General features: G+C 41.9%; 2 protein-coding genes across 2 annotated transcripts; one reads left to right on the top strand and one right to left on the bottom strand.

Annotated features, from left to right (window-relative positions):
* Positions 1 to 223: 223 nt before the first annotated feature.
* On the bottom strand, positions 224 to 9,685 carry LOC310691694 (olfactory receptor 14J1-like; the record flags this gene model as incomplete). The annotated part of the gene is made up of 3 exons (XM_083471559.1): positions 9,231 to 9,685; positions 2,852 to 3,014; positions 224 to 1,204 (listed from the first exon to the last, which is right to left on the bottom strand). The coding sequence occupies exons 1-3, from the start codon at positions 9,668 to 9,670 to the stop codon at positions 224 to 226; spliced, it is 1,584 nt and encodes a 527-aa protein (XP_083327685.1). The 5' UTR covers positions 9,671 to 9,685.
* A 6,815-nt stretch (positions 9,686 to 16,500) lies between these two features.
* Positions 16,501 to 22,097, top strand: LOC310691058 (olfactory receptor 5G9-like; the record flags this gene model as incomplete). The annotated part of the gene is made up of 2 exons (XM_083470656.1): positions 16,501 to 17,100; positions 21,283 to 22,097. The coding sequence occupies 2 exons, from the start codon at positions 16,501 to 16,503 to the stop codon at positions 21,643 to 21,645; spliced, it is 963 nt and encodes a 320-aa protein (XP_083326782.1). The 3' UTR covers positions 21,646 to 22,097.
* Between the last annotated feature and the right edge of the window lie 3,493 nt (positions 22,098 to 25,590).

The raw sequence follows: 25,590 nt of genomic DNA, 5'->3' as shown, positions 1-25,590 counted from the left end.
GTGGATGCTTTAAAAATGTATATGGGAAAACTGGTGTAAAGTGAAAAATTGGAAGTTTAGAAACTTTAAATATATGTTTCAGAATACAAGAAAGTTAAGAGATTCACTGGAAGATAATAAAGTAGAGATAAACTAGCATGTAAGTTGCTAAAGGTTTATACTGTATTTTTTTGTAAGGACATAAGATTTCATAGTGGTAATTAAAAACAGAAAAATTGCATTATTATTTCCTTAAAAGCATTGATGATTGTGCAAAAAAATGAGCAAAAACGTTGGAAATAAACTTCCATAATGCCAATTTCAGTTCCCTATTCCTTATGCTATAGATTAGGGGATTCATGACTGGTGGCAACATGCAATAAAACACTGAAAGTACAAGATCTATTGATGATAGAGACTTAGAAGTTGGCTTTAAATATACTGATGAACCAATGAGAAAATATAATGATATTACAACAAGGTGTGGCAAGCAAGTTGAGAAGGCTTTTTCCTTTCCCTGGGCAGAAGGAATTCTTAGAACTGCCCTGAAGATCTGAACATAAGAATACACTATTAGAGCAATATAAATGAAGGCCAGAGAAGCAGCAACACAAGTATTCCAAAATGCAATGAGATATGATTCAGAGCAAGCAATTTTGATTAACTGTGGAATTTCACAGAAGAACTGATTGATGTTATTGGAACAAAACTCTATTGTGAATGTACTAGCAGCGTATGATGCAGAATACAGAAGGCCAGCAGTCCATGCCCCGATTGCCATTTGGATACATGCCTTTCTATTCATGACAGTCTCATAGTGCAGCGGGCAGCAGATGGCAATGTAGCGGTCATATGCCATAATTCCAAGGAGGTAAAAATGAGATCCAGAGAAAAGGACAAAGAAGAAAACCTGACAGATGCATCCATTGTAAGAAATGGTCTTGCTGTTCATCAGGGCATTTGCCATGGATTTGGGGACTGTGACAGATATGGAGCCAAAGTCTTGGAATGCCAGATTGGCTAGAAAGAAGTACATGGGTTTGTGAAGCTGAGCACTGTAAGAGATGACTGTGATGATGATGAGGTTTTCAGTGACAGCGATCAGATATATGATCAAAAATATAATGAGCTGAAATGTCTCTGATCCCTGAGTATCAGAGAATCCATGCAGAATGAATTCCTCCAATCCTGAAGACTGGTTGAACATTGTGTGAGTGTGTGGTACCTGCAAGGAGAAGACAAAGCCATTTTAGAAAGGAGGCGGAGAATGCTTTGATGCACGTTCCCCAATATGATCGTGTGGATTGACTTAAGTAAGCAATAAACAATTGATTGTTTAATAAACAATTGTTCGGGTTTTTTTAGTTTTAAAGAAAATTAAATGGCATTAAATTGCAAAATAGTAAAGCAGTCAATATGAAATATAGTGAAATGCTTTTTTCAAGGAACACTGATAAAATCATCAAAAATTAACATTTTTTATCTACAAAATATAACATTAAAACAGCAAGTCTGGGCATATTTCATCGAAATAAAATGGTTTTAAAAGCCATTTAAAATAGTCCACTGAGGGCTCTTGTCCAGAATTATGTCATTATGCAGGGAATTCCTAACTGCTCAGTGATCCTTGGACATAGAAACTTAATGTAATAAAGAACTGTAGGGGCTACAACAGTAAAAGTCAGTTTTTGTAAGTGTAGATTGAATATTATGTGTCACCTGTAACACGGCCAATTCTGCAGACTGAAATAGTTGAGTGGGCATGTATTGGTAAACAAATAAACAAGCTCTAAACCAGGGGCCAGCAAACTTTTTCAACAGGGGGCCAGTCCACTGTCCTTCAGACCTTGTGGGGGGCTGGACTATATTTTGGAAAAAAAGAAGAATGAATTCCTATGCCCCACAAATAACCCAGAGATGCATTTTAAGTTAAAGGACACATTCTACTCATGTAAAAACACACTGATTCCCGGACCATCTGCAGGCCAGATTTAGAAGGCAACTGGGCCGGATCCAGCCCCTGGGCCTTAGTTTTCCTATCCAAGTTCTAAGCTGTAAAGGGCTTAACATACTATTTATAGCACCTTGAAATTCAAAGCTGCCACCAAAATTTCACTAAATTGAACTTCAGATAATGAACCTGCAATCTACCTTCCAGGAGAAATATCTGAGAGGCTTGAAGAGAAACTAGGGGACCATTGACTTTATTTATCTACAAGAGCAGTACTGTCCCAGTTTTTTTGGTGTATGAATGTCTTGCTTTTGCTTAATCTAAGTGGAGGTCTGAAATTCTTACCCCCAAACCTGATACGAATCCACCACTGGTCCTTTCACTCCCAGAGGCAAGAATGAAAAGCAGGCATCAGTTCTCAGAATGATCCAAGTAACCCCAATGATCATCAATCTTTGTCCAAATCAGGTTTCTGAGATGCACAAGCAAAGTGGGACTTCATGGAAGAGGTGCCCCATTTTCTTCTTCCAGTGTGTGCATGTGTGCTTCTGCTCATTCTGCTTACAGGAAGCCTAGAATCATGCCTTCCCAAACCTGAATAGAAAGAATACAAAGCAGACATCAATTTCCAACATATTCCAAGTAACCCCGTCTGTCAACTTTAACCGTCTTTGTCCATGCCATGTTTCCAACATCCATAACCAAAGAGGGATTTACTCTGGCCTGTTCTCGTCTATGTGCAGGCAAGAATATTCTCTTTATTGAACGAAATTGTATCATTCTTGGTGACATGGTTACTCTTCTGCACACCTAAACTTTGCAGACTCTGGACTAGAGAATCCATAAATAACTTGTGATAAAACTTTATTTCTATTATGTAGGTCACCAATAATGGAAAAGTATCCCATGCAATTGACTTACCATGCTGTTCAGGGGCAGATCTTGGGTAATTTTATCTGCTTCATTTTCATACCTGATTAAGATCTGTGGCATTTTTTCCTGGGCAGCCAATGTGATTTGCCCTTTCAATGCATCACATCCTTCTCTCTCCACAGCTGTCTGAGAGGTGATACTGTTCTCTGTACTGGCAGAAATGTAAAGGAGAAGCTGCAATGAATATTTATTTCCACCACTCCCAGGAGTCTAATCAAACTCAGAAGGAAACACTCACAGGTATTTGTGGTATATATGTGTATTTTACTGTTTACATATAGAAACATTCCATGGAGTACCAACTGATAAAAGGTCATTTCTGGCCAACCAATGCGATTTGCCATTTTCTCTGTGGATCACATCCTTCTTACTGTTCTCTGTATTGGCAGAAGTAAAAAAGAGATACTCCAGTTAATTTTACCCATATTTATTTCCTTCACTCCACATGAGTCAGGGGTTCCAACTTGAATAAGGTATTGTGGGGGCAAGGCACGTAAGCTCCACCATACATAATCAATCACATGATACAACATGCACACACCTTTTGAATGGCAGTGCCCATTAATTTTTTGGGCTCACATATTTTTTCTTCTTAGCTCCTATGACATGAGTCCTATGACATGAGTCAACAGTTGTATGCAGCAGCAGCAAAAAAGCTAATATTATTCAAGGCTGCAACAACTTTTTGTCTACTAGGAAGGAAGCATGTTCCCGTCCACCTCTGCTTTAAAAATCACTTCAACAAGTCTGAAAATTTTTCAGATATCCCATATTCTGTGTTCTATTACCATCTGGACTCATAACCTTTTGTAGGGTAGAAAACAGCTATTGATCACCTGTGTAGAGTAATCAATAAAATAAAATAATTTTTATGTTTATTTTTTAAAAATAATTATTATTGATTTTCTTTCCTCATAACAAATATCCAATATCCTTACTAAACATTCATTTTCCGATTTCCCCCCTCCCTATTGACTTCCCGCAGCTTCCATTTCTGGTTTGTTACATCAAATGATACATTCTGCTGTTTATATATACTGTATTTTTCGCCCTATAGGACGCACTTTCCCCCCTCCAAAAATGAAGGGGAAATGTATGTGCGTCCTATGGGGCGAATGCAGGCTTTCGCTGAAGCCTGGAGAGCGAGAGGGGTCGGTGCGCACTGACGCCTCTCCCTCTCCAGGCTTCAGGAAGCTATCCGCAAGCCTTGGGAGCCCGCGGGAGTCCCCCCCGGGCTCCACCGGCTTGCACAGAGCTGCCTGCACCCCGAAGCCCCTTGCTCTCTGCAAGGCGCGGGAGGGCTCCCCCAGCTTGCGCAGAGCTGCCTCTTATCCCGAAGCCCCAGCACACTGAGCAGTCGTGCCGGGGCTTCGGGTAGCTGTGCGCAAGCCACGGGAGGGCTCCCCCGGCTTGCACAGAGCTGCCTCTTATCCCAAAGCCCGGCGCACTGAGCAGTCACTCCGGGGCTTCGGGTAGCTCTCCACAAGGCGCGGGAGCCCGGCACTGGGCTCCCGCGGCTTGCAGAGAGTTGCCTGTACGCTGAAACCTGCATGCGCTGAGCTCAGTGTGCCCAGGCTTGGCGCAGCTCTCCGCAAGGCTTGCGGAGAGTTGCCTGTTCTGGGGGCTGGGGTCGGGGGAAGCTCAGGATTCCCCAGCCCCGCGCCTGGGGGAAAAATAATTCCCCCCCTTTATTTCCCCCCCAAAAAACTAGGTGCGCCTTATGGGACGGTGCGTCCTATAGGGCAAAAAATACGGTAATACTATATTATCACATTGTTATACTTCTTGTTCTCTGTAAATAAATTTGTAAATGTTTATTTAAATCCTGCCAATGAGTCCATTTTTTGTTTTGTTTCTGCAAATATACTGCAAAAGGTTCCCATTCTTTTTCAAAATCACTACTGTATTGTCCTTTTCACACAGTTTGTCTGTTAACTTTGCTAACTCTGCATAGTTCATCAATTCTCTTGCCATTGTTCTTTTGATGGTACTTCTCCAGTCTTCCAATTTTGGGCTATTAAAATTCTAGCCGCTGTTGTAGCATACATAAATAGTGTCCATTTTTCTTTCGGCAACTCTTGTCCTAAAATACCTAACAAAAACGCTTCTTGTTTTTTAACAAACATTATTTTAAACATTTTTTTTCCAGTTCTTTATATATAATTTCCCAAAATTTTTTAATGACGAGTAATCAATAAAAGAATTGGCTGGATCTCTAGATCCAAAGGATGGGGCGCTGCCAGAGTGAGTGTGTCTGTCACAAGAGTGACATGGATGGGTGGGTGGGTGGAAGGGATGCGGTGGCTTGGGTACCATGCAGGCCTGATTCCCACAAGCAAGACACATGCATCACTGGCTGAATGTGATTATACTCAGACAGAGGTGAGTTAGTGGAGATGGCCCCATGTGGAGTAACCACTCAGCAGATCAAATTTTGGTGTAGAATTGGTGGACAGTACTAGAGAAGGGAATATCTGCTTTAGCCTGGAAATGCAAGAATGAGAATACTTTTTATTAACTCTGTGAGGGCACATTCACTCAAGTTCTATGCTTGATCACCTCCTGCATCTCACCACAGAAAACAGCAATTTGGCAGGGCTGCTTTTACGAGGCCAACACCAACACACATCACTATACATATACACACTATTTACAGATGTTACAAGTAGTCTTTGCTCTCTGATCCCAGAGAGGGTTCTTTGCTGCAAAGTCCTTGCTGTGTTAAAGGTCTACAGCCAAGTCCTTAGGTTCAGTTGCTTGCACAGTCCTGCAACTTCTCTGAGTTCTCCGAGTTCTGAAATTTGGCAATTTCTCAACTTCTTCCTCAGACAATCTCTTCAAAAAGTCTTCTTTCAGATCCACCGTTCCAACATATTGCAGGAATTGTTGAAGGCTGTCTCCTACCACAAGCCACACCTGAGCCCTTTTATACATAAAGTTTCTTCCCAAATTTGTTCATTAATACAGATAACAGTATCACAAGATGTATGTAGGTGCATTGTGGGGAATGAATGATCTCTGATAGTTCATAGAGAATTAACCTATTAACTGCATTCCTTAACAAACATATTGGCAGTATCCGTCTTACTTTGGGTGCAATACCAGCACCATTTGCTGATCTGCCTCAGATAGCAAGCTGTTTTGGACTGAGCCTGATGAGAAAAAATATATATTTGCAATAGTTTCTAATTAGCAGGTGCATATTTAAAAAAAGAGAAAAATAATTTGCTTGGAGAAATAAGTATTTCAGATCACAACCAGTTTCACACATTCTCTTTGAACGACATGGAGAAAGATGGTCAGACAGCTTTTCTCACACAGTTGGCTGGAGTGTGGTGCTGATAATGCCAAGGTTTCAGGTTCGATCCCTGTATGGAACAGCTGAATATTCCTCCATGGCAGGGGTTGGACTAGATGATCCTCTGGGTCTCTTCCAACTCTACAATTTTATGATTCTATGAGCTACATATGGGATGTACACAGGCCACAATATTTGCCATTTCACTGTGTGTTTTGTTTTTTTGTTTTGTTTTGCTTTCAAACTGTTTCTGAGTTACCCTGAACTCTCTCCACATTGATCTGTGTATTGAGTTCTAAGCCACTCTGTTTAAAATGAATCTGTGTGTTCTCCATTCAATATAATGGGAAATCAAAAAATGCATATAGACTTTTCCCTGGATGGATTTTACAAACACAGCAGCCTGTTCAGAGTGGATTAAGGCCACCAGATTGCCAACACTTTGGTCCAAAAGCTTTTTGTGCAGAAACTAAAAGGCATTCACCTTGCTTCATAATTTATGTTAGTTTCACCTAGAATGCTAACAGCTGGGTTCTGAAGAGCTATGGACTGCTAAAGCAGAGCACTTTAAAATCTGAGTGCAAGAGCAAAGTCCCTAATAATAACTAAACATGTAACAAACAGGTGGCAGCAGATAGCAACAGTCAGAGAACCAACAGCAACCAAAAAGCCACAGCTAAGTCATCAACACAGAAAGATACATCTTAAACCTTAATTTTCAAAGCAAAGTGCTATTCCTTATTAATTAATTTCACGAGGGACACACATCCCTCAAGGAGCTAAGCAAAATTATTGTGGATACAAACATTCCCCAAAGGGATTCATTAGAAGAACATGAAATAGTTTCTAATTAGGAAGTGTGTTTTCTAACTGTTTGCATCTTTGTCAGAAGAAAGAATGACTAAAAATAATGTCCAGTTTCAGACACATTTTTAAAACTTAAGTGGGCAAAACCCAGAAATGTTTGGTTTTATTTAAAAAGTATTTACTCTATAATAGTTTAAATAAAATATTAAGTAAATGTCAAGTCCCCCGCCCCTACAATCCAGGAAAGGGGATCTGGATGGTGGGCCAGACATGCTATCTCCCTCTCCCATCATGCTCCAAGTCTTACAGGTGGAAGGTGGACAGAGCTTCCCATCTGTCAAACATCTTCTCATCTGTCCAATCTCAATGGCATCCGGTGACCCTTTTTTGCCTGCAAGGGTCTTGCAGACTCCCTTTTCAACATGGTATCTTGCACAACAACTTGAAATGGGCTTTTGATTATCTGGCAGCATTACCTTTCATAATGCTTTGTAGGCACCCTTGAAGACCCCCTTGTGACTGAGCAAGATTTCTACCCCTCAAGTCATATCTGAGGTTAGATATAGGTTAGGTGTGTGTGCCTTTGCCAAAGTGGGATCAAATAAGGAGGCTTGCTGAGTAATAGCTGGCTAAGAATTTGGGGAAAAGACTAGCCATCAAATTCCAGAATGCCATTTTCAGTTCCTTATTCTTAATGATCAATAGGTTCATTACTTGTGGAAACATGCAATAGGACACAGAAATCATGAGAGCCATTTTTTATAAAGACCCAGATGTGGGCTAGGCAAATGAACCACTTATGAAATATAAGTATATTACAATAAGGTGTGGCAAGCAATTTTCAATGGCATTTTGCTTTCTCTGGGCAGAATGGATTCATAAAATGACCTGTAAAATCTAAACAGAAGGAAAAATGATTAGAACAAGAACATTCCACAGACCCAACAATTCAGACAACACATAATAATAACTGTGGAATTCCATAGACTATTATTGACACAGAACTTTTTTCAGACAATTTCCCATGTATGCTGGGGAATAGAGCTCTGCAGTCCACACACTGATTGTGCTCACCTATGTGCAGAAGGAATTCTTTGAACTATCCTTAAGATCTGGACATAAGAGCAACTATTAAAGAAGGAGGACAAACCTAGAGAGCATCTTAAAAAGCAGAGACATCACCTTGCCGACAAAGGTTCGTATAGTTAAAGCTATGGTGTTCCCAGTAGTGATGTATGGAAGTGAGAGCTGGACCATAAAGAATGCTGATCACCGAAAAATTGATGCTTTTGAATTATGGTGCGGGAGGAGACTCTTGAGAGTCCCATGGACTGCAAAAAGACCAAACCTATCCATTCTGGAGGAAATCAGCCCTGAGTGCTCACTGGAAAGACAGATCATGAAGCTGAGGCTCCAATACTTTGGCCACCTCATGAGAAGAGAAGACTCCCTGGAAAAGACCCTGATGTTGGGAAAGATGGAGGGCACAAGGAGAAGGGGACGACAGAGGACGAGGTGGTTGGACAATGTTCTGAAAGCTAGCAGCATGAGTGTGACCAAACTGTGGGAGGCAGTGGAAGACAGGAGTGCCTGGCGTGCTCTGGTCCATGGGGTCACAAAGAGTCAGACATGACTAAACGACTAAACAATAACAACAATTAAAGAAGGGTTAGTAAGGGCCATGGTTTGTAGATTAATTCATTATATTTGTTCCTTTTACATCTCTGATTGTTCTGTTGGTTTCTAGCGATCCAATGGGATTTGTCATTTTCTCCATTTATGACATGTTCCTCTCTCCACATTTGTTTGGGACATCATCACATTTATTCTTCTTTCCATTGGCTGAAGTGATTTGGACTGAATCCCTATATAGTTCTTTCACCTCCACAAATTTAATGAAGTGAAACAATTTCTAAGAAAGAAGTCTGAAGATTTACTTGCAAGATTTCAGACAAGTGACAAGTTCCAAAATCTTTTTATATGTAGAGGAGAAATGGTGTCCAGCTTAACAACAACAACAACAACAACAACAACAACAACAATTTTAGAAACATTTCAATGAAATTGAGGGAACTTTGCGGTTACTAAGACCTGTCCACTAGTCAATGACAACTGGGTAAGAACTGAGTGGAAAGATTGGCAGTCAACTTCCAGAATGCCATTTTTAGTTCCTTATTCCTAAAGCAATAGATTAATGGGTTCATAAGAGGTGGCAACACACAATAGAACAATGAAGCTACAAGATCCATGGTTGATAGGGACCTCGATGTTGGCTTTAGATAGGCAAAAGAACCACTTATAAAATATAAGGATATTACAACAAGGTGTGGCAAGCAAGTTGAGAAGGCTTTTTTCTTCCCCTCAGCAGAAGGAATTTTTAAAACCACCCTGAAAATCTGAACATAAGAAAAAACTATTAATGTAAGGTAAATAAAAGCCACAAAAGTTCCAATCCAGACAGCCAAAAATGCAACGATATATGAGTCAGAGCAAGCAATTTTGAATAGCTGTGGAATTTCACAGAAGAATTGATTGATATCATTGGTACAGAACTCTATTGTGAATGTACTTCCAGTGTATATTGTGGAATAAAGAAGCCCGATGCTCCATACACTGATTGCCATTTGGATGCATGCTGTCCCATTCATCACAGTCTCGTATTGCAGTGGATTACAGATGGCAACATAGCGATCATACGCCATGATGCCAAGGAGGAAGATGTGAGATGCAGTGAAAAAGACAAGGAAGAAAACTTGACAGATGCATCCATTGTAAGAAATGGTATTGGTCTTCATCAGGGAATTTGCCATGGATTTGGGAACTGTGACAGATATGGAACCAAGGTCTTGTAATGCCAGATTGGAGAGGAAGAAGTACATGGGTTTGTGAAGGTGATGACTGGAAATGGTGACTGTGATGATAAAAAGGTTTTCAATGGCGGCCATCAAATAAATGGCTAGGAAAGTAGTGAAATGAAATGTCTGCAACTTCTGATCATCAGAGAATGCATGCAGAACAAATTCAGTCACTCTTGATGATTGGTTATGCATTGTCTGCTTCTTCAGTGGCTGTGAAAAGAAGACATATCCATTTTAGAAAAAGAGAAGATGGAAAATGTGCTGATGGAAACATGCCCAAATGCTCAAGTGGATTGAATTAGGATATTAGGTTCTTGCTGAGAATTTAGTGCCTTAGAGAAGAAGGAAGTCCCCTGCATGGTCAAGAAACTATCATTAGACCTGGGGATACCTATTTTGCAATTCTTGCCCAGAAATTTGCCAGGTGGGTGTGAGCATTGCAGAGTGAACTAGATCCTAAGTGGCTGTTCTTTCTGCACTATTCCCAACAGAGGCAGTGCTTTCTTATACAAGTTGGCAGTTGATACATGCCTATGGAAAACTCTCCTCTAGCAGAATTCTGAATGAAATTATGTTTTCCCTTCCAAACAAATTATTTGTGGAATTTTAAGATATGCTACACAAGTTTTGAAAAGGTTGCCAACATTTCTCACTACAGCACTACTCTGCGTTGACAGAGCTATAATTTGGTTGTCACATCTGACTGTGGAGCACTGTTCTGAAACAATTCATTCTCAGAATGAAAAGCAGAGTTGAACATGACTGTAATTCATGTATCACTTTCCTTGCAGCTAGGTAATTTAATATTGTATTCAATGTTCTTATGAGGTGCAGCTCTTTAGATGGTAAATGTATAATATATCACCCAAAAGTGATGCATTCAGCACCACTTGGTTTGAAGGCCCTTTTGCGTGGACAGGCGGAGTCCCCAGATCCTGCACGGTCCCCCCGTCATGTGAATAACGACTCAAGACAACGTGCTATGGGATTAAATTGGCCACAACTTTATTAAATTTCAAATGTGGGTAGACCTTGGCTCAGGCATTGGGCGTTCTCCCTCCCCGGTCCCCAGCCGGGGACCTAGGGAGCATCAGGGTTATCCAGTGTGTGTGGGGGGGATGGGCCGGCTCTGGAGAACATATGTTCAAGCAGAGATGGCCGCCCCGTAACGCCGCCGCCGCAGGAGGGAGCAATGACGACCTTTCGGTGTACGGCCAAAGCCTCCCTCGAAGCTCTGGAGCCAAGTGTGGATTCCTAGGTAAGATCCTCCCTCTATTGTGTGGGCAGGTAATCCCTCCCCTACCTGGCCTGGTCTCCTTGGCAACGCTTCCCCCAGGTGGGATTGGACAACTGACTGAGGTAGGTGGAGACCTCCAGGTATCCCACCTGAGGGAAGGCAAAGCCAAGCCTATGCTGTTGGAGCCGCTCCAGATCTAGGGGCTGCACGCGTCCACGCAAAGGGCGCCCCCCATTTTAAGCGGGGAGCGGTCATTGTTCATTCTTCTGCATGGAAGCCTGAAGTTTTGTCTCAAAGTCCTACGCTGATGGCACCACTGCCACTTTTTAATTCCAGAAGCAACAACATCAGATCCCATCCCATCAGATCCCATCACAATCCAACTAAACCCCGTGAGCCTGATCAGCCTATTCCTTGTAGTTCTGACATGGACAAAGAAGAATTGCTGAATTGCTGCCACTGTCCTGTTTTCTTCGATGTTTTTTAAGAAATGAGTGTGCACTGGTAGAAATATTTTCTTTATCAAAGCCCCAGTTTAGATGGTGGCTTTATGCACACCTAACCCCTGCATATATTTCTTCAGAGTATCCAAAGTATAATGAACTTCTGATACAATCAATCAAATTGGTAAAACAAATAAGGTAACTGAAAATACCACATGAACTTACCTAGCTGTGCATGGGTAGATTCTGGGTTACCTAATCTTACTTTATTTCTCTCTCTCCATCGCTGATCATGCAGTTCATTGGTGTAGCCATCCACCAAATGCGAGCTGCTATTTCCTCCATTTATCATGTTTTTCTCACTCTATCTGTTTCAAAGATGATCTGTCTAATTGCTCTTTGCATTGACAGAAATGAAAGAGACATGGCAATGAAGTTTATATTTGGTTCATTCACTCCCATGGGTCTAATCAAGCATTGAAATAAATATTTAGAAGTGATTATGTGTGTTCTGTTGGTCATATATAATTGGCAGATGTTGAAAGACAATGTGGCAAAGAACTTTATCAATATTTGCCTCTTATAGTTCTTCAGGAGCTTCACTCCCAAGAGGCAACTCAAGCTGAGAAGAGAAGCTTCTGTAGGGGTGGGGGTAGTACGTGTACGTGTATTTTACGGCTTGATTTCCATATGATATATGGTTATAGAAGTCCGAAGCATGCAGCTTCATTTCAGATACCACATGAATGGCTGTTGAGTGAATATTCACTTAGTCAGTGGTTTTCAACCAGTGTGCCATGGCATCTTGGGGTGCCTTGAATTATAGTCAGGGATGCCACAGGCAACACTGGCCTCTGTCCCTCTTTCCTTTCCTCCCTCCTCTGATGTCCTCTCACATCTCTGCCTCCAAAAGGCTTGCACAGCTGTTTGTTGCAGCAATCTTGACGACAAGCTCTGTGGGCAAATTGTGCCTCTGGGGCTGGGCAGGGGTGCTGGTTGCCAGGAGCTGATGTGGCCCAGAATAAGCAAACAAGAGGGTGAGGGAGCCCAGCCAGCCAGTTTGCCAGCCCTTGCTGTTGGGAATGGACAAACCCCTGTGGGACAGTGTGAGGAGGCACCTCTCTTTGGGGCAGGGGGGGGCAGCTCAGAGACCAGGGGTGGCAGCAGTGGCTGCCCAGAGGACTCCCAAGGAGAGGGGAGAGGAGGCCGAGGGAACACTCCACAATGGAGGGTGTTCAAGAAAGGGTGAGAGGCTGCCAGCTCTGCAGGCAAGGGGTGACATAACTGGGCTTCTGAGTCCCACAGGGGTGTTGCAGAAAGAATGTAGTTGGTCAAGGGAGCCATGGACTCAAAAAGGTTGAAAACCACTGACTTATGTCACTTGATTGTAATGGCTTGAAGTTTTTGTAAACTGACTCAATTCAAAGGATTATCCTTATTCAATTTAATAGTGTGCATAAAAAGAGCCATAGCTACACTTTTAGAGGTGCAGCAGCTTTGTGGGACGGCCGGTGCCTCCCTTTCCACTGACGATGCAGGGCTGGGCACCAGGGTCTGATCCCTGCTGGAGTATGAGTCTCTGAAATCCTGCTCTGCATCAGCCTGCTGAATTGGCCAATGGCAAGCTGGCCTGGAGGGCTGGGGCTTGAGGGAACCATCAGGCTTCTTTCAGGTCTGCTCCCAGGGGATTTGAAACAGCCCATGCCAGCCCCTGATGACCAGCACTTCTTCGTCAGATGAACCCACCCACCCACCCACTCCAGTAATTTTTGCATTTACTCATTGAATTGGCCTTGCTATTGCTGCGTTGGTTGCCATATTTGTGGGGCTGGGTAGGAATTTGCCTATCAGGCAAATTGGCTATGACCTGGAGGTTTTGTCTACCCGGTAGCAATCATCACAACTTGGGTGGTTTAAGCATTGGGTAACATTAGCCTTTACAGGGACACAGGTGGTGCTGTGGGTTAAACCACAGAGCCTAGGACTTGCCAATCAGAAGGTCGACGGTTTGAATTCCCGCGATGGGGTGAGCTCCCATTGCTCGGTCCCTGCTCCTGCCAACCTAGCAGTTCGAAAGCACGTCAAAGTGCAAGTAGATAAATAGGTACCACTCCAGCGGGAAGGCAAATGGCGTTTCCGTGCACTGCTCTGGTTCGCCAGAAGCGGCTTAGTCTTGCTGGCCACATGACCCGGAAGCTGTATGCTGGCTCCCTCAGCCAATAAAATGAGATGAGCGCAGCAACCCCAGAGTCGGTCACGACTGGACCTAATGGTCAGGGGTCCCTTTACCTTTACTAACATTAGCTTTTGTGTATGTGTGTGGGGTTGTACCCTCACCTTTCTTTCCAGAAGTAGGATATCACTTTAAAGGGATCTGTGATGGAGTTGCTTCTGTCCACTTGCCCAGTTGGGGGGCTTGGCCCTCAGCACTTCTAGAAGCTGTGACCCGTGTGGGAATTCTTGCTGTTGGGTTGTCCCTGATGTCAGTTCTGGAAGGCAGCCTGGAAATAAATGCTCACCCAATGCCTATGCCAAACCACTTCATCCGTAGTCAATAAATTTGTGGCCTGATTTGATCCCATTCAGCTGGGTGGTCTCCTTTATTGGTGGCTCACCTGAGCGGAGGAGGGGAGGAAGTACGTGGCCTGGGCCTGCAATTTGATTTGTTCTGTTTTGTACTTGCTGCTGAAAGAAAGGGTTTCATATATTTATAAAATATATACATTGGATAAGATTACAAATGTTGTGATAGTTAACAACACTATTAACGCTTCCTTTGAAATCTCTTAGGTAGTTAGTCTGAAGAGGAAACACTTCAAATTTACTAAAGATTTCGAATTAGGCAGATTCTAATCTGTAATGTCTAATAAAATCTTTATTCAAAAGGCCTAATTAAGGGAGGGGAGGAAAGGATAGGATAGGAAGCCTTCCCATTTTGAATGTATTCATCTGAGGTAGAGGTTCTTCAAAGAGATGCACAAAACTGATTTGGAAACTAAACTCAAAGATTTCCCAAGAGTCTAATTAGGATATGAGTATTTGCTGCTTTCCCACTCTTCTTAAGCAATTATAACTCAAATAAAGAACTTTGAACATTCAGGCGCAAGTGAACCTTTCTCATTTTGGGTGATCCATGAGCATGACTGAAGTAGCTTCATCTCAATATTTAAAGCAACTGGTTTTGAAGGCCAGAAGTTAAACTTCAAAGATTTCTAGCAAATTGAAATTCAGGTGAGCAATACTTTCCCATGCTCTTCAGCAATGGCAGAGGAGACGGCTATCATTTTCTGAAAATCTTTTTAATCTTTGCAATTTTATTTTGTATTTATTGATATTTTAAATTTTATTTTGTATTCATCAATTACTTTCAGATTGCCTCCCTGGTTTATTATTTGTTTTGACAGGTCTAGAAAGCATGTCAGAAAGCTGTCAATTATTTTATTTTTATTTTGTTAAGGAGAACAATGTGCCTTACAGCATAATCCTAATCATGCCTACTCAGAAGAAATCCTGTTGGATTCAATGGGGCTCACTCCCAGACAAATAGAATTACTGTCTTTGTTGCTGTTCATAGATCTCTTTGCAACTTGCAGGAGATAGAAAAGGGCGGAGACCCTGCATGTATCCATTGAGCAACTATATATTGATGCTTTGTTAGGAAAATATACTGCACATTCTTTAGCGCATATATATATATATATATATATATATCCAGTAGCACCTTAGAGACCAACTAAGTTTGTTCTTGGTATAAGCCAGTGGTTCTCAACCTGTGGGTCCCCAAATGTTGTTGGACTACAACTCCCATTATCCCTGAGCTCTGGCCTTGCTAGCTAGGGGTGATGGGAGTTGTAGTCCAACAACATCTGGGGACCCACAGGTTAAGAAAGGCTGGTATAAGCTTTCTTCAGAACGACAACTTGTACCAAGAACAAACTTAGTTGGTCTCTAAGGTGCTACTGGACTTTTTAAATATATACCAAAACCTGCATTCCTGTACCCGTGAAAATCTACGAAAGCATATATATATATATATATATAGACTGCATTAGACTAACACGGCTACCTACTTGATTCTTTAGCATAACATTTGAAAATCTAAAAAAAAAATCCATTCCCTTCGTTGGATGACAATGCAATTCAGAAGATGCAAGGTTTTTTCTTCTCCTTCTTTTCTTTTTAGACACCAAACTAGAATATTTTATTAACCCCATATGTTCTAAATAAACAATTTATATAAAATTTGAACAGATCGTGTCCAGTGAGCACAAACTGCTGAAATTAAATGTGTTTAAAGCTACTTAAATCAATTATCTATTGTGATTCCTGCCCATTCTCCTCTGAAAACCTGATCCCAAGAATTGGTGCACCCTCTGAAGCAGCATGGAAACCAAAGGGTCAACAGGGAGATAAGGACATCAGTGAAAATCATGACCCATCCTTGAGAGGCTTTCACTAGATCAAGGACTTTTCTATGAATGGAAAGACTCCTGTTCATAGAATGGAACCAATTGATACAGCCTACACACAACTGAGGACGCGGGTGGCGCTGTGGGTTAAACCACAGAGCCTGGGACTTGTTGATCAGAAGTTCGGCAGTTTGAATCCCTGCACCTCGGTGAGCTCCCGTTGCTTGGTCTCTGCTCCTGCTCACCTAGCAGTTCGAAAGCACATCAAAGTGCAAGTAGATAAATAGCTACCACTCCAGCGGGAAGGTAAACAGCGTTTCCGTGCGCTGCTCTGGTTCGCCAGAAGCGGCTTAGTCATGCTGTTCACATGACCTGGAAGCTGCACGCCAGCTCCCTCGGCCAATAAAGCGAGATGAGCGCCACAACCCCAGAGTCGGTCACGACTGGACCTAATGGTCAGGGGTCCCTTTACCTTTTTACACACAACTGAAGAGCTTAAAGCTTAGTTGGATGTTACTGAAACTGTGTTTTTTTTTAAAAAACCTAATAGTAATTGCATTAATTGTTATCTTCCCACTCCACTAGATGAAAACTATGCAAAGACTAGAATGGGTAAATCAAACCATCATCACAGAATTCATTCTAATTGGATTTGGAGAAGTCCGGGACCTCCAGATTCTTCTCTTTGTTGTGTTTCTAACAGTCTACATCATGACCATGGCTGGGAACCTGATCATACTTGCACTAGTTGTGACAGATCAGCACCTCCACACACCAATGTACTTTTTCCTGGGCAATTTGTCTTGCTTGGAGACCTGCTACAGCTCAACCATCCTCCCCAGAATGCTGGCCAGTTTCTTAACTGAGAACCAAAGTGTTTCTGTCTGGGGCTGTATTGTGCAATTTTGGGCTTTTGGGTTTTTAGCTGCAACAGAGTGCTATCTCCTGGCAGCAATGTCTTATGATCGCTATGTGGCCATATGTCGACCCCTGCATTACTCAGTCCTGATGAATTTCAAGCTTTGCCTCCAGCTGGTAGCTGGGTCTTGGTTTGGAGGTTTTGTGATAAATTCAATCTTGTTAATTTTTATGGCACAGTTAACCTTCTGTGGCCACAATGTCATTGAGCATTTCTTTTGTGATTTCATCCCCATGACGAAACTGACCTGCAGTGATGCACGCCAAGTAGAGCTTTTATCAACTGTCCTGTCCTCACTCTGCACCTTGCCACCATTCGTTTTAACAATAACATCATATGTGTACATCATCACTACCGTTCTTGGAATCCCATCTACCGCAGGGAGGCAAAAGGCCTTCTCTACTTGCTCTTCTCACCTCATTGTGGTGACTATTTTCTATGGCACCCTCATCATTGTGTATCTTTTGCCAGACACAACTGAATTAAGAGAGCTGAATAAAGGTTTCTCTGTCTTTTACACCATCTTGACACCTCTGGTCAATCCTTATATATACAGCCTGAGGAACAAAGAGGTGAAGATGGCCCTGGGGAGAGCTATCAGAAAGTGGGCAAATTACTTCACATTGTAGGCTTCTTCAAGTTTGCTGCTGTGAGGAAGCAACATAGATACAACAGTACTGCAAGCCCACACCTTTACTTCACCTCCATGGCATTTTTTTGGTAGCTCCCATGTTTAGTTGCTACTTCTGAAGTGGGGACATCACTGTACACATGGAAGCTCCTTGTGTAAGGCACATGGTTTGTTGTAATGTGGATTTGCATTCACAGATGTGGGAGACGCAAATATCTAAGTGTCTCCTGTTAAAATGGCTTCAGAGGACACTGTGTAATGTGGTTAAGATGCAAATCTTCAATAGCATTAAGATGTAATGTTGTGAGACATGCATGGAACTTTTTAATGAAGTACAGTTGTACCTCGGGTTACATACGCTTCAGGTTACGGATGCTTCAAGTTACAGACTCCGCTAACCCAGAAATATTACCTTGGGTTAAGAACTTTGCTTCAGGATGAGAACAGAAATTGTGCAGCAGCAGCAGCGCAGCAGCAGCGGGAGGCCCCATTAGCTAAAGTGGTGCTTCAGGTTAAGAACAGTTTCAGGTTAAGAACGGACCTCCGGAACGAAATAAGTTCTTAACCCGAGGTACCATTGTAATGATTCAGGATGACTCAAAATTCACATCCAGCAGATGGCAGCAGATTTTACCAGCAATCTTGTTCCTATGGTTTGACAGCACATAACAAAATGAGCAAGGAGTCAAAATCCCCACCCTGTACTTTTGTGGTCTTGTGTTTTCATCAGGTTGTCTCTATTAAGTGGATTCTATTTTGAAACTTGCTGTGGTTGGGTGATTTATTTTGTATTCATCTTTGGCTATTACTTAGGGTTGCTTTTTTGGCAAAATCACAAAAGAATGCAGTTTTTAAGCTATTCTCAAGGGAAATTGGCAAAAATGGTGTATGGCGACCCTACTATTACTGCAGTCTTTTGCCTAAAGCTACTAGGAAACTGAGCTATAATTAATCAGTGTCCAACCAGAAACTGTGTGAGTACAACAAAGAACTTGCATTTTTGAATTGTAATGTAAAAACTCAGCTTTGGGCTCCATAGAACCATTCACCATAATTTTTTTAGAATTGGATGCAGAGGGCATTGTCAGGGTGCTGTTGGCAGCTGCAGCCGATTCCCAGGAAAGCAGTGTTCTGTTTATTAATACAAGTTACAGAGGCAAATTGAAGATGCTCCATGATGCCTAACATTGCCCCGAGTGAAACTCCACCCCTTCTACGTTATTCCCCTATTCATTGCTATTCATCTGACTCCTCCTCCTGCCTCCAACGGTGGCTGGTACGTGACAGTTGCCTCTGAGCTCTCTGTTCTCTATTCTCATTCAAGTGCTGCTCAGGCTCTGCCAGTTGAATGCTCTCCACTTCCTCCTCCTCCTCTCCTATTATTTCCCAACTTTTGCCCTCATCTCCCTCTGAGGTATGCCCTGTGCCAAACCACTCCTGGAGGTCTATGCTATCTGCCTCTTCCTCCTCTCTAGGTGATGCCTGGGACAATGGTCTCCACCATTTTTCCTCATCTACCCAGTCCCTGACAGGAGTGAAAATTCCCAAAGGATCCAGGCCCATACTAGGCTACAGCAGCATAACAACTTGTGATGTATTTTTGAAGTGATGTATTTTTGAAGAAAGCTACACCGTACTTCAAAGTAGTGGAACTTTTCATTCTACCCACAATTCCCTGGGAACAACACAACTTCCACCCAGAAGTCTCTGACATTATGTGTGATGAAGCATCATTTCCAGAGCATTGTCCACATATAATAATCTTAATAATAAGCACTAATCAATCTTTTTGTTTGGTTTTTCCAAAAAAAGTTACTGAAAGTGATTTACATAATGAAACAAAAGTTAAAGCAAAGTATTGTTGCAGTCTACCACCATCTCCAAATGGTGCAAGATTCCAAGGGTTCCAGGTGCTTACCAAAGGTTCGTGTTTCCTTTGGAATTAAGGCACAGAAGAGACTGGGGTATCTTTATGAAATATGGTTTATTTAAATAAGCCACCATTTCTTCAGCTGCTGGCTGCTCCTCCAGCATGTTCACACATACAGTACCTCTAATTCCTCCTGCTGCACCCCTTCTTCCACAGCAGGCTCCCAGAGAGTGGCAAAATCAATGAGTTGCAGCTTCTCAGCCCCAGTTAGCTCACCCTTCTGAGGCACTTTCCTCTTTGCATCTACACTCTGGACCTCTTCAGCTTGCTGCCTTGCTTCTGACCCAGATCACCACAAAACTCTACTTCAAACTCTGGCTTTATCTTTTGAGGGAGGGAGAGGGGGAGGGAGGGGGCCCACCCATTTCCCATCTCACACCAAGGCCCTTAATCCTTTGTCCTCTATTTTATTTTTTCAAAAATACTTTATTTGACAAACAACATTAACTTACACGACAATCCACCATACACCACAATATACAACACTGCACAACAATACAGTATATACATCACCAGTCAGAAATTTTATCTATATCTGTTTTACAGAACAGAGTGCAGATTACCAGAGAAATGATCTGTAGAACAAAAGATAGGAAATTCACAAAAGTAAGTGCAACATAAAATCTTCAACCCACTCTTGAGAATTTCACTGACATTTTTCTCTCTTCGACAATTTCTGAGTGTGATTTATTTTCTTGTGGAGAATGGGTAGGAGGAAAACACAGAAGACATTTTTCACACAACACTAGTTTTTTAATGAATTGTACTGGGGGTACATATTCCTTAAAGGGTAAAACAGATTTGTTGGAACTAGGAGCAGCAGTACTGCCTCAAGAGTTCAATTAGGACAAAAATATTTATTTTCCTCTTAAACAGTAGATTCGGAACACAGATCAGGAACAATGGGAATGGTGACTGCCAGATCTGAGAAGATAATCAAGTCCTTTTGCAATAACCACAGAGATTTAACTGCTATATAAGTACAAGTCCCAAGCTTTAGATTTTCTGACTAAGGAATACAGGTAATTTCTATTGCTGTTATTTCACCATACTGTGACAGGGCTGAAATATCTAAATAGATTATATTCAACATGCCTCTTTAATGAACTGAAAACTCTGGCCTGACCTTCTTCCTCCCCCACCCTACATTAATTTATAGAACTGGAATGAGAAACTGGGCCTCCATAGAGAAAACTATATGATCTATCCTAGAACCATATGTTCTATTCACCAGAATTGCAATATAAACATCATTGCATGTCTTTTATTTTATTTGCCTCTAGAAAAAAGCAAACCATGGTAGAATCAGAGGGGGTGAATCGAACTATGACAACTGAATTCATCCTCCTTGGATTTGGGGATCTCCAGCACCTGCAAATTCTTCTTTTCCTTCTCTTTCTAATCATCTACGTTTTGACTATGACTGGGAACATCCTTATCATTGTCCTAATTGTGACCGATCAGCGCCTTCATACTCCCATGTACTTCTTTCTGGTGAATTTGTCTTCTTTGGAGGCCTGCTATACCTCAACAATCCTGCCCAGAATGTTGAATAGTTTATTGACTGGGAAAAGGATAGTCCCTGTCCATGGCTGCCTTATGCAGTTGTGGCTTGCAGCATCCTTAGCAGCATCCGAATGCTACCTTCTTTCGGCGATGTCTTATGATCACTATGCTGCAATATGTAAACCCCTGCATTACACAAGAATAATGAACAACAAGGTTTGCCTTCAACTGGTAGCTGCATCCTGGCTGTGTGGTTTCATAGAAAACACTATATTGATCGTTTTTGTATCTGAGCTAACATTCTGTGGCCGCAGTGAAATAGAACATTTCTTTTGTGATTTCCTCCCTATCATTCAACTGTCCTGCACTGACACCTACAAGGTTCAACTTGCATTGACCATCATGGCATCCTTCTGCACACTTCCATCATTTATCTTAACCATTACATCATATGTTTACATCATTAATGCCGTTTTGAGAATTCCCTCAGCAACTGGTAGGCAGAAGGCTTTTTCCACCTGCTCTTCTCATTTGGTTGTCGTGTCCATTTTCTATGGAACAATCATTATTGTCTATGTGCTACCAAAAACAAAAATACTAAGGGAGCTGAATAAGTTTTTTTCTGTATTTTACACTGTCCTGACACCTCTGGTCAATCCCCTTATATACAGTCTGAGGAACAAAGAAGTGAAGGAAGCTTGGAAGAGGATTGTCAGCAAATGTAAAAGTAATGCAGTGATGTGAGGGTGCTGAACTCTTATGGGTGAAGCCCCTTTGTGGGATTTGCACATCATTTGACTTTCAAGGACTAGTAAGCATTGCAAACAAGTACTGAGTATATCTTTATTTCAGGAGTACATGGAATGAAGTAGGGCCTTTTTGTTATATCCATGCAACAATGGCAATGTCAACTCTCCTTTATTGACATACAGTGGTACCTTGGGTTACAGACGCTTCAGGTTTCAGGTTACAGACTCCACTAACCCAGAAATATTACCTCGGGTTAAGAACTTTGCTTCAGGATGAGAACAGAAATTGTGCGGTGGTGGTGCGGCAGCAGCAGGAGGCCCCATTAGCTAAAGTGGTACCTCAGGTTAAGAACAGTTTCAGGTTAAGAACGGACCTCCAGATTTAATTAAGTTCTTAACCCAAGGTACTTCTGTATTTCCTGGATTCTACATTCTAACTGCACCCAAACTCATTAATTGTGGCAATTTACACTATTGAATTTGCTGGATCATGGCTGCTTTAAGAGATATTATAGTACCCTCAATGTATCCTGTGGATTTGGTCTGAGGACACTGACAGACAAAATATACTTGTTGTGATTATTATTCTGTGATATCTTCTGCCTGTAGATGAACCAAATTTATTAATTCACATTTTCATGACTGAGCCATGTTGAGGAATGAAATGAACCACCCAGTTTTGTCTGAAGTTTAGAATAGCTGTGTTTTCTTCATTAGAGAAAAAAATAACTTTGGATAATGAAAAGTTAGGTTTATTTAAATGGGTAATGTGTTATGGTTTGCTGTATAAAGAAGAGGTATGGGTTTGGAAATAGTATGGTGTCCTCCCCACCCTCAAGTCAGATTACCAGTTCAGTAGTGAGCACTGGAAGAGGAATGGGGCGGGGAGCGGGGGGAGCACACCGCCCCCTGCACCAATGGTGGAGGGGGGTACCATCACGCCACACGCCCGGCTGCTCTCCGCCCCTGGTGCCAGAGTATGCAGCTTCACCACTGGTTGTGAGGTTTTACTCCTACTTTGTGTAGGCTTATAAATGTCACCATTAGAATCACTCTAAGCAAGAAAGCATGCATGCAAACAAGGAAAATATGGATGTGTGTAGCCATGCAAATGACAATCACAAACCACTGGGCAGTTCTAAACTCACCTTTTAAAGGCTCTGCAAGGAACAAGGTGGCAGCTCCTCTCCTCTCCAGCATATACTCATGCTATTTGAAAGGTTATGGGTAGAAATCTGAAGAGCCACCACATATTTTCTTTGAAGTAATAGGAGGGATGGGGAACCTCTGGCTCTCCAGATGTTGGTGATGTACAACTGGCATAACTCCTAAGCACTTGCCGTGGTAGCTGGAGCTGATGAGAGCTGGAGTCAAACAACATCTGTAGATCCACAGGCTATGTATTCCTGCACTATGTTCAAAGACATGTTAAGCTTCCTTTCTCCCACTGAGCTTTCTGCAAGGGCAATATCAAGCAGAATAGCCTCTCCTATCTCTTGGATGTAATTCTACCTATCATGGTATGTATTGCTGTGAAAAGTTATCTGAACTCTGTGCTTGTGGAAGCCAATGTGATAGAGCTGTCTAGTCCCCTTAATGCTCCCAGCAGGACCTTTCTGTGTACCTGCTTAGCCAGTGTCTCCAGTCTCTATGTATGTGTGTGCATGCACACCTCTCTGTCTCTCTGTGTGTGATTACCTCTGCAAAGGCTGCAAAACTGCACAGCCCTCCAGAGCAATACACATGCATGAGCCCTAACTGTTTCCCTGTGAAAAAATTCACCATATGTCACTGTTGCTAGAGAAAAATTCTACGTATAAAATAGGCACATAAAACAGTTTCTTCAAGTATATCAGATAAAATTGCAGAACTGCCTCCAGGTACAGTAAAATGTTGCCAGAGGAGATAACATCTTCTGTTGTAACATAGCTAATAAAGTCCAGGCACAAGCAGGCTGCCTTTCTGTTTGGCATAAAACCATTCCCAGCATTCTTGGAAGCGTAAACAACTTTTCAAAAGGAGACAGGATACCCAATAAAAGTGAAGTTGTAGGGGAAGCACAAATAACAATCTCTTTTCTGTCAAGGAAAATAAATAAATAGAGAGGCTAGTTTCATCCTGTCCTGGATCCAAGAAGCATGAAAGTGAAAGTGATTGTGAAGTCATTCTTGACTTGATTCTCCTGCTCTAACACAAGTGAATGTAGCTTTGCCCATTTTTGATATTTCTGTACGTAGGATGAGTGCACATAGTGGCCCATTTCCAGGTCAGAATTCACTCTGATTTCTGTGGACTTCACCAGACACCCCCCCCCTTTTAAAGTTTTGTGCTGACATACTGAGTAACAATGGCAATGTTCTTCTTAACTCTATGAAACCATCCCTAGCTATTTTATATCAAGCCACTGAAACCTGCAGCCATTGATAGTAGGATATTTTGTATTCAGGTGTACATAACACATAATAGCAAAGGCAAAACAAGGAGAACAGCCCTAGCAACTACTGATCAAGTACCAGAAAATACAAGAGATGCTGTCACTAATGCTCAATAAGCAGCCAGTTAAGAATGCACTTGACAAACCTTCACTGCCAGGGCTGCTACCGGGGGTAGCACAAACACATGAGACGAGGAAATACATGATTTATTAAATTAATAATGTAAGCATATCACATTAAGAAAGAAACAAAGTAACCAAATGGTAATAAGGTATCACATTGCATACAAGTATAAGACCTGTCATTCAAGAAATGAAATATATGTTTCATTTACATAACATAAAAACAATAATCCAGTGGTACCTCGGGCTACAGACACTTCAAGTTACAGACGCTTCAGGTTACAGACTCCGCTAACCCAGAAATAGTACCTCGGGCTAAGAACTTTGCTTCAGGATGAGAACAGAAATCGTGTGGCGGCGGCGCGACAGCAGCGGGAGGCCCCATTAGCTAAAGTGGTACCTCAGGTTAAGAACAGTTTCAGGTTAAGAACGGACCTCAAGAACGAATTAAGTTCTCAACCCAAGGTACCACTGTATTTAGATGGATAGAAAGAGTCATAATTAAAAGCACACTAAGTGCACAGTTTCTGTCAAAGATGTGCCCTCTCAACTAAATCTATTGTGCAATATCCAATGAATTCAGTTTTTTTAAAAAACAGAGCATTCCCCCAACACACCGGAACACATTCACCTGGTTGGCTAGAAAGCATCAGAAACAATTTGAAAGACAATGACAAATGTTGAAGGTGCAAATGCAGACAATTTCAATGAGAAAGAAAAGAGGAAGGCATCTAAAGAAAGTTGTGTGGCTGCATGAGGAGCATACAGTTTAACTGAGATTTAATAAGGTCATGTATAAGAAATGGAAGAAAGAGGAAATCACAAGGGAAGGGTATATACAAGTAGCCAACTTCTGCAGGGAAGTCGAGTGGGCCAAAGTTCTAAATGAGCTCAGGCTTGCAACAGAGTTTAAAATAAAAGTTTATTTGGCTATGTTCAAAGCAAAAGGAAAAACAAACAAATGGTAGATCCTCTGCAAGGTGAAGACAGAGAAATGCTGTTGGGTGATAGAGAGAAGGCGAAACTGCTCAACACCTACTTTCCTTCTGTCTTCACCCAAAAGAAAAGCAGTGCCCAACTTGGTGATATCAGAATAAATTATGCAAGGAAGGAGCTGTAGCCCATGGTATAAATCCCAGTTGTGCAACATCTTGGGGAAGGCCCCAAGAAGCCAGACCGTGCACTGCAGCTGGTAGCACATATGTGTTTGCATTGCTCTGCTCACCGTTGCTGTATTGTTTCATCTGTTTAAATGAGCAGCAAGCAGGCGTCAGGTGCAACAATGAGCACATGGTATCCTATGCTTCTTTTTGTGTGCTGTGTGACCTTTTGTGCACCCCTCAATATAGCCTGAAACCTTCATATGAGGTGAAGGATGCTATC

This window comes from Podarcis liolepis (assembly GCF_965112155.1).
Source record: "Podarcis liolepis genome assembly, chromosome: 13".
NCBI classification, from domain to species: domain Eukaryota; kingdom Metazoa; phylum Chordata; class Lepidosauria; order Squamata; family Lacertidae; genus Podarcis; species Podarcis liolepis.
Note: the sequence above shows the minus strand (reverse complement) of the source record. Positions and strands in the feature narration are given on the sequence as shown.